General features: G+C 46.0%; 1 protein-coding gene across 1 annotated transcript; it reads right to left on the bottom strand.

The window, feature by feature from the left end:
- Window positions 1-4,127: 4,127 nt before the first annotated feature.
- LOC124658048 lies at window positions 4,128-4,822 on the bottom strand. Its single transcript, XM_047196495.1, has one exon. The coding sequence runs from the start codon at window positions 4,770-4,772 to the stop codon at window positions 4,356-4,358; it is 417 nt and encodes a 138-aa protein (XP_047052451.1). The 5' UTR covers window positions 4,773-4,822; the 3' UTR covers window positions 4,128-4,355.
- Window positions 4,823-9,519: the final 4,697 nt, after the last annotated feature.

The raw sequence follows: 9,519 nt of genomic DNA, 5'->3' as shown, positions 1-9,519 counted from the left end.
CACCTCTTATATAAAGGGGGAGTCGAGGGACGAGGAGATCATCGAATCATTGTTCACAAACCCTAGTTTTCGTAATCGTCGAGTACTTTTCGGCTGAAACCTTCGAGATCTACTTGCCCTCTACTTCTAGCTAAACCCTAGCCTATAACCCGTAGGCATTGACAACATTAACCCGAAGGAGGAGTAGATGTGCCAACATTTTGTTGAGGAGGCGACGATTCTTCTCCTTCAACGGGCTTCTCCGAAATAACTAAAGTATGTGACGTGCTCGTTCGAGGAGCCACGTCACGAGTTGGTACTTCTTCCTCGTCATCACTGCGAGTGAGGATCAATAGCATAAAAAGCAAGACAAGAAAAAACTTCGACTACAGAAATAAGGGGAAATCAAGGTGACTTACGAACTGACGAGGGATTCAATATAAGGATCATAAGCTGCCTTCGGATGAGAAGGAACAACTTCTTCGGCTTTGGATGTGCCGGAATCTTCGGCATTACTCCTCTTCCTTTTCCTTTGTGGAGAAACGGCGGGAGGAGGAGATTGGACCGACGTAGTGTCCTCGGAAGATCCCGCAGATTTTCGAGAATCCACGGGATCATTCACAAAAGATGGAGCTTCTTGATTGTCGTCAGTGACAATGCCCCTTTCTTCGACTTCTCCATCCTCAGGAAGAGGAGGAAGGGAAGCCATAGTAGGATGATTCTGCAGGAAAATAGCGGCAAAAGGAAAATTAGAGAGATATCAATACAATGAGATGCAGGGAAAGTTCGGAATAAGATAAAAATTCGGGAAGACAAAATACCTCGGGGAGAGGATTGGCGGAGCTGTATGGTTCCACGCGACAAGAGGAAGGAATAGGATCCTTCTTGTTTAGCGAGGTAATTCTTCGAATTAACTTCTCCAAGTCCTTCAAAGAAAGATCATTGGAGAGTCTATTGGCGTCATTTTCACCAGAATACGTCCAAAGGGGATTTTTGCGAGCCTGAAGAGGCTGCACTCTAATCCTAAGAAAATAAGCAGTGATTTGAACACCAGAAAGTTCTTTGCCCCGAGTATTTTGAAGTTGACGAATGCGAGACATAAGAGCTTCTGTTGCCTTTTCTCTTCTTCGGAAGCTTCGAGCATCCCGGGAGTGGCGGCGTTGAATTTTTGCGTTTCCGTCGAAAGGAACTATGTTGTGTTCCACGGAATTGGCGCTTTCTTCGTGTATATAAAGCCACCTTTTGCGCCATCCTTGGACAGAGTCAGGAAATTTGACGTCGAAGTAATCAACGTCGGTTCGGACACAGATAACAACGCCGCCTATGTTGTAGGTGGCGTTGTGAGCGCCATTACGGCGGAGGCGGAAAATGCGTTTCCAAAGAGCCCAATTAGGAGGGACTCCAAGGAAGCATTCGCAAAGCGTGATAAAAATAGAAATGTGGAGGATGGAATTGGGAGTCAACTGGTGTAGTTGAATCCCATAAACAAAAAGAAGGCCGCGGAGGAAATCATGAATTGGGGCGGAAAGGCCGCGGATGAGGTGATCAACGAAACTAACCCGATACTCCATTGGAGGGTTTGGGTAGCTTTCTTCGCTGGGAAAGCGGATGGCGTCTTCCTTCTTCATCAGGCCAAGCCTCTTCAGCATATTGACATGTTGGTTGGAGATTTTAGATCTCTCCCACTCAAGATCCTCAGCGGCCATCTTGGATTCTGGAGTGCTGTGGCGGGTGAGTCGCGTGCGCGGTGGCATCAACGGCACTGGAAAAGCAATGTTCGTGCGTGCGGAAGATCAGAAAGAGTTGGGCGCAGGGGAGTCTTTGCAAGGAAGAACAGATGTGCGGCGCAAGCGAAGGAGCGAACCGAGGTTGAAGAAAGGTATATATAGGAATCGGGCGAAGCAGTGCACCGTTGGATGAAGAAATCGTGTGGTGGAATAAGGATCTTGCAGAGAAAAGGGTAAAAAGGTCTTTTTACGGAGATGGAATGGAACAGGCGTTACCAAACGTGCGCCAGGAAAAGCGGACGACGTGTGTCCCCCACTTGCACGACGTGTCAACGTGGTGAGAACAATGGACCCACAAGACAGAGAAATCTCGACTATTAATAGAGCTGAAGAGAATTTGACAAAGGAAAGTATGTCGACAAGAAAAATAAAAGGAGAATGGCGACAGGAGAAGTTATTTGAACACTTCGGGAGCTTTTGGTCAGAAACAAGTTTTTGCCCAAATGCTCGGGGGCTACTTCGATAAAAGTAAAATTTCGACTATGGCAAATATAGAAATTGTGGGAGCCTACAACCAAGCACAAGTTCTTGGCTGTAGCCTCGGGGGCTACTCCCATCGGGAGCGCTGTTCGCGTGCCCGATGAAATTTAAAAAGGAAAAAGAAAGAAAGATAGAAAAGCAAGAGAGTATATTTCGAGTTATAATTAACTCTACATATACTCCCATCGGGAGATTAATATAAGTCATATTTGACTCGATAAAATGTGCCATTCCAACAGCCGGAAAAGCACTCGACAATATATTCTCAGAACGCCAAAGTTGCGATCAATTTCTGAATGCCGCAAATTTGCGAAGGTAAGACCCCAGATCCATTCTGCTGGGCGTGGCATCGCCGAAGACTGCGCTCCGCTACTTTTATCCGTATCAACAGATACGAAGAAAAATCCTAACGGACGCGTTAGGTACTCAATAAATTTGACTGGGACTCGACAGAATGGTAAGACCTTAAGCGGCACTCGTCGAAGTTTGCACCGAGTATCCCGAGATCATGTCCAGGGACGTGATCTTGAAGTAGGTTTTTGCGGATTGCCACTAGAGCAGTTAACTAGTACCTGATCCGTCAGATGAACTAGCCCCAACTACCAATATCCCTGTACAATATAGAAATTTATATAAAGAAATATAGAAAACTTTAAATTGTCGAATAAAAATAAGCAGTGGAGATTTTCCCTGACTCTACGATTCAAGCAAAATCTCGGGGGCTACTGACATAGGCATCCCAAATGGGCCTGCCAAAGATAGTACCCGGGGTTTAATGAAGGCCCACTACCCGAAGAATAAGAAGGTTCGAGAGCCCAAGATATATTAAGGAAAGTAGAATTGTAATAGGAAGTGTTGTTTGTAATCCGGCGGGATGAGTTAGAAACCGTCCCGGACTCTGTAACTTGTACGAAACGAAACCCTCGGCTCCACCTCTTATATAAAGGGGGAGTCGAGGGACGAGGAGATCATCGAATCATTGTTCACAAACCCTAGTTTTCGTAATCGTCGAGTACTTTTCGGCTGAAACCTTCGAGATCTACTTGCCCTCTACTTCTAGCTAAACCCTAGCCTATAACCCGTAGGCATTGACAAGTTAATCCCTTGTCACCAGGTGAGTTGATTTGGTTGAAGCATTAATTCGAGAACCGTCTCTTCGATAATGTTTATGTTTTTAGTGTGATAATCTTGGTGCTACATATTTTTCTATAAATTCTATTTTCCATGCTAGCACAAAGTATTAGAGATTTACTATCATTTTGTGCGAGAACAAGTTGCCAAAAATCTCTTTGATGTCAATTTCATTTTCAACAAAGATCAAGTTGCAAACGGGTTCACTGAACTTTATGTATTAAGGATGTAGATGAGGGGTTGTTAAACTATCAACTATGTGCTACCCGTATAAGAACTACTACCTAGTACTTATACCGTGAAAGTTCAAACGGAGGCCGAGCTATACATAGCCCTTTATTTCCAAACAGTTAGAATTAATGTTTCAAAGATTCAAAAAGTCTGAATCAAAATTCTACGGATAGCTAATGATGTATACTATAATGGTGTAAAATCTCAATACAAACTACTTCTTATTCTAGGCTACACAAAAATAACAAATTCTGGCAAATTTGATATTGAATAGTGCATATTTCAAGACTATAAAATTTATCATATTTTGTGAATTTCGTGTAGCTTAGAATACAAATTGGTTTGCATTGAGATTTTTACACAACTGTAACATACATCATTGACTATCACTAGAATTTTGTTTTGTAATTTATTTGAAATTTTAAAATACAAATTCTGAGGGTTCAAAATAAAGAGCTGCATGTAGCTCTGCCTCCAAACCCCCATATAAAGTAGGCCTAGGTAGAGGGTACGGTTCCTGGCTTTCGTACAACTTTCAATTCTGAATGTCAAGCTGGTAGGGTAACAACTATTTCATACAATGAAAATGATAACGGCCTCTGCGAATACAGAATCACGCTTACATAGCTGATATGTCATTCAGCATTACTCATCTCTTATGTCTTGTCAGGAAGAATTAAAGAAAAGAAAGCATTGCGCCTAGTGCAGACTCTGCAAAGTATACTCGTAAGCACAAACAAAATTCCGTCAAGTCGCTCTGGCCAGCTCCCTGTCGACGGCCACCTTGAGGAAGCTCCCTTCCTCGACGACCATCTGCACGGGCAGGAACCCGAGCCCGCTGGCGACGGCGAGCATGACCTCCTTCATCTCCGCCCGGAACTCCTCTTTGTCCACCGCGCCGTCGCCGTCGCGGTCGAAGCGCACGAACAGGCCGTGGTAGAGCCCCGCGAGCTCGTCGGGCCCTAGGACGCCGGCCTCGTCGACGCCGAAGTGCTTCTCGAGGACGCGGAGGCTCATGAGCTCCACGGCCATCTCGGCGTAGGAGAGCAGGCCGTCGTGGTTGGCGTCGAGGGCGGCGAACCGGCCGTCCACGGAGGCGTTGAAGGCGCCCTCGTCCTCCACGAAGCTCTGCACCGTCCTCCCGTCCAGGATCTCCACGCTCATCTTGGAAGTAGCTGTAGCTAGCTGATCTTTGCTAGTAGCTTTGTTTTAGTGTGCTGTGTCGATTGGTTTGAGAAAATGGGAAGAGGTGTTCGCGGCTATTTATAGATGGTGGTGCATCGATCGCTTGTGCTTTCCGGTTTGAAGTGCCTGGGTAAGATGCTGTGGGATGTGCCGAAGTTGACGAAATGCGCGTCGGCCAAAGTATTTGTTCCTGCTAAACCGTGGTGGTCTCGCCCGCGTCGCCCCACGGTGTTGACGGCAACGGCGACGTCTCGTGGTACAGCAGGAATATACGCTGGAGTTGGCGTGGACGGTGCTGCGCGTTTTGCGGAAAACCCTCGAAACTCGAAGCAAAAAGGCAGTGTAGCTGCGTTACTGTTAATAGTGGGCATATGGTGCTCGTACGCGTCGTCGCGTTGTTCAGGCGCAGCCTGATTGCTGAAGGAGCAGCAGCTGGATTTGGATCATGCGATCCGCAGTTGAAAAATGGAGTACCAGGTGCTCTGTGTTTTTGGCGTACCGACACTGCGATACTACGCCGGCCAAATGATTCGATCAACTGCTGCCACAACTTTCCAGAAGCTTCTCCTCTCGAATTTCCATATGCTCTGTCCCTGCCTGTCGCCCTCGGATAACGACCAAGACACGGTCACCCACTGCAGCTAGGTCCACACGGCAATAATAGCCCATTGGAAACTTTTCCTTTCGAGTGGATCCTGCCCATTCCAATATGGGCAGACTATAGTTTTAGCGGGTTGCCCTATTCCCGGGAGATGTGATATAGGAAGGTGCTGTCCGCCGACTAGGACCCTCCTCCCTAGCGCTCGCGCGCTCTCTATCGTACCATTCGCGCAAGGATCGGTCAGGTGGGCTCTCCACTAGGCGGCCCATTTTGATCAGGCAAGGATTCAGCGGTACTTCTCTACAGCTGGATCAAGCTAGCGACGAAGACAGGTTGGCAACTGTAACCGCGCGCGCGTATTTAAGTTGGTGTTTACCTTCTTCGGTTAGCGATGTGGGACTAAAAAAGTGAAGCTATGCTTGGAAACGTGGTGCGCTAGCTAGTGCGCGCGTACGTAACCCCGTTTCGGCAGCCTATTTCCATGCATACGATGCTCCAGGCCACTTAATCCGCGCATGCATGCGATACTTCAGCCGCCTAATCCATGCATACGACGTACGTCCTGGCCGTCTAACGCATGCACACGACGTCCTCTGGCGTGTCCGGCTGCCTAATCTATATGTATCAAACTTTCCGGACGGCTATCAAGGTTGCTCCTAGATTTAGTGCGTACGAGCTCGTTATTTTTTGTCGTAAATATTTTTTCACGTGGAAAGTTCTTTATTTGATCATGCGCGTACCTGTTTTTTTTTTTGAACAATTCCATTAATATATAAGCAAGCAAGCCGCCTCATTAAAAACCTTCCAGTCCCCGTAGGTACCCTGGTAAGGAAAAGAGTGCGAAAGAAACTTGCCGCTAAAGTATAGTTACATCATTTGCGAGCTTGCTAATAATAAAACTAGGGGGCTCATCGACCCAAATACAAGAATTACTAGTTTCAAAAGAATGTCTAGCAAGCTCATGCGCCACCTGATTTGCTTCTCGGTGACAATGCTCCACCTCTACTCTGTCAAAACCACTCCACATAATCCTACAGTCATCATATATGGCCGCTGCTGCTGTAGCACAAAAACCATCATCCCTCATTATCTCAACCACCTGAGTACAATCAGTTTGGAGAACAAAATTATTTATGCCAATATGTTGTGCTAGAACCAGTCCTTCTCTAAGAGCATAAGCCTCTGCCATAGGGGCGTCAACCACATGGGGGAGAAACTTCTGGGATGCAGCAATGCATTGGCCTCTGTAATCTCTAATGACAACACCACCAGCCCCCTTCCCTGACTGAATATCAAATGCAGCATCAACATTAATTTTCAACATACCCTCCAAAGGCTTCGACCAGGTTCCTTCTTTCTTCCTCTGTGGCTTTTTTGCAGCCATCATATAATTCTTTGTAATAACCACAATAGATGTCGCAGAAGGAAAAGGTGTTTGTATCTCTTCATTATGTACTTTTTGCCTTCTCTCCCACCAGATATACCATCCAGCACATAAAACTAATTCAGCAAATCCCACATTATCCATCAACTGAAGCCGGCCACCCTTCCTTATAATTTCTTCAACAATAACGAGAACCCGATCCGTCCTGTATTAAGATTTCCTCCGGGGCCCCCACGGCCCCAAACATCTCCAGACTTCCTTCGCCCTCTGACAAGTAAAAAGCATATGCTTCATATCTTCACAACCTTCATTACATAAGGGGCATCCTCCCTGATTCCCAATATGTCGGTTTGCAAGAATGCCCCTACATGGGATCATCCCATGCAACACTCTCCAGCCAAAAATCTTTATCTTACTAGGAATTTCAAGACCCCATAATTTATCCCAAACAGTATTCGAAGCAGCTTCAGAGATACTTGTATTTCTATTACTCCTCCCAAATTTAAAATCCCATTGACAGTAGTAAGCAGATCGAACTGAAAAAAGACCGAGTTTATTGAAGTGCCATGCCACTAAATCTTCTCTATCCTGTATCAAAGGAATTTGCTTGATTCTGTGGACATCCACTGGCCAAAACATAGTCTCCAAAAGCTCTTCATCCCAATTACCATCAATCTGGATTAATAAGATCACTCACACGGGTAAACAAATTATTTCCTTTTGGCGTCATCACCTTCAAATTGTGACTAGAGGGGATCCAATTATCTTCCCATATATTAATCTGTGTACCATCTCCCACTCTCCAAATGTATCCTTTTTTGAAACAACTCAAACCAGCAATAATACTCTGCCATGTATAGGAGCTCCCACCCTTCAAAGTTGCATTAAGGAGCTTACCATCTGGATAGTACTTTGCTCTAAGAACTCTTGCACATAAAGATTCAGGTTCACTTAATAATCTCCATACCTGTTTTGACAACATAGCAAGGTTAAAACAATGCAAATCCCTAAAACCCATACCTCCGCTCTTCTTTGGGATACACATTTTCCACCAGGCCTTCCAATGCATATGTTTCTGTTCCTCCTCATCGACCCACCAGAATTGGGCTATCACATCCGATATTCCTTTACATATGTTCTTCGGAATTTTAAAGACCATCATAGCAAAAACTGGTATAGATTGAGCAATAGCTTTTATTAGAGTTTCCTTCCCTCCCAAACTTAGCAGTTTTTCTTTCCAACCATTGATTCTTGCTACCACTCTGTCAATTAAAAACCTGAAACAATCAGACTTGTCAATCCCTATCAGGGCCGGCAGACCAAGGTATTTATCACTCAAAGCCTCCGTCATGATATTTAAAACTTGACACACTTCAGCTCTCTCCTCAACAACAGTATTAGGACTAAAGTATATACTCGATTTTGCCTCACTAATTCTCTGGCCTGAACTTGCACAATATCTGTCAAGGATCTCTTTTAGTTTCATCGCATTCTGTTATCACCAGATTTTGGCTAAATCAGGAGGTGGGCCGCGATCAAGATGGGCTTGGAAGATTACACGTGGAAGATCTCCAAAGCGGCCTTGTTCGGTGAAGTTGGGCCAGATTGCCCATGTATCTTTAATTATAGTAGATTGTATCTAGATTAAAAGTTAGAGTTTATCTCGTGCACGGTTTAGTGCACGCCCACATTAGAAAGTCCGTCTGGACTATAAATATGTATCTAGGGTTTATGGAATAGACAACAACCAACGTTCAACCACAAACAAATCTCGGCGCATCGCCAACTCCTTCGTCTCGAGGGTTTCTACCGGTAGCGTCATGCTGCCTAGATCGCATCTTGCGATCTAGGCAGCACTAAGCCTGCCTACGTTGTTCATGCGTTGCTCGTACTGAAGCCTTTTTTATGGCGAGCAACGTAGTTATCTTAGACATGTTAGGGTTAGCATTGTTCTTCATATTACATGCTTTCGTAGTGCAACCCTTGCATGTCTAGCCGCCCTTACACCTATCTTAGGTGTAGGGCGGCACCCGCTTGATCATAGTTTAGTAGATCTGATCCGTTACGATTGCTCCTTGTTCTACAAGGATTAGTTTAATATCCGCAATAGTTAGGCCTTACAAAGGGGGGAGGATCCAACGGCACGTAGGGTGTCGTTCGTTGGCCCTAAGCGAGGATGTTCCGAGGATCAACCTCGTGTTGGTTTTTAGGCCTTGTTTAGGATCGGCTTACGATCACCGTGCGTGGCCGCGAGGCCCAACCCGGAGTAGGATGATCCGATTATGCGGTGAAAACCCCACATCGTCGTAGATCTCATTAGCTTTACCTTGATCAAGCGGGACCACCATATATTCGGACACCTCGTCTGAATCATGGGTGGATCGGCTCTTTGAGCCGATTCACGAGATAACTCGAGAGCCGATCGAGGCTCGTATTTAACGTTTACGTGTGTGCCCTGCAGGAAACTAAGCGAGGCATCATCCACACCTTCCCGACCAGGTATAGGTCGGGTGGCACGCCCTTGTGATAAACATCGGTGCGTGCGACCAGGGAGGCTTTGCGGGCCGTCGCTCGGAGGACTAGGGCCAGCCGCAGCCCTAGTTGTTCCCGGCTCTACGGTGTTGCCCGTCTCTGCCCGCCAGTGGGTTTCTGACGTCAACACATTCTGGCACGCTCGGTGGGACAACCTTCGACATCGACAATATCGCCATCTACATCCAAGAATGGCGGAAGGCACTCCG

Source organism: Lolium rigidum, chromosome 5 (assembly GCF_022539505.1).
Source record: "Lolium rigidum isolate FL_2022 chromosome 5, APGP_CSIRO_Lrig_0.1, whole genome shotgun sequence".
NCBI lineage: Eukaryota > Viridiplantae > Streptophyta > Magnoliopsida > Poales > Poaceae > Lolium > Lolium rigidum.
Note: the sequence above shows the minus strand (reverse complement) of the source record. Positions and strands in the feature narration are given on the sequence as shown.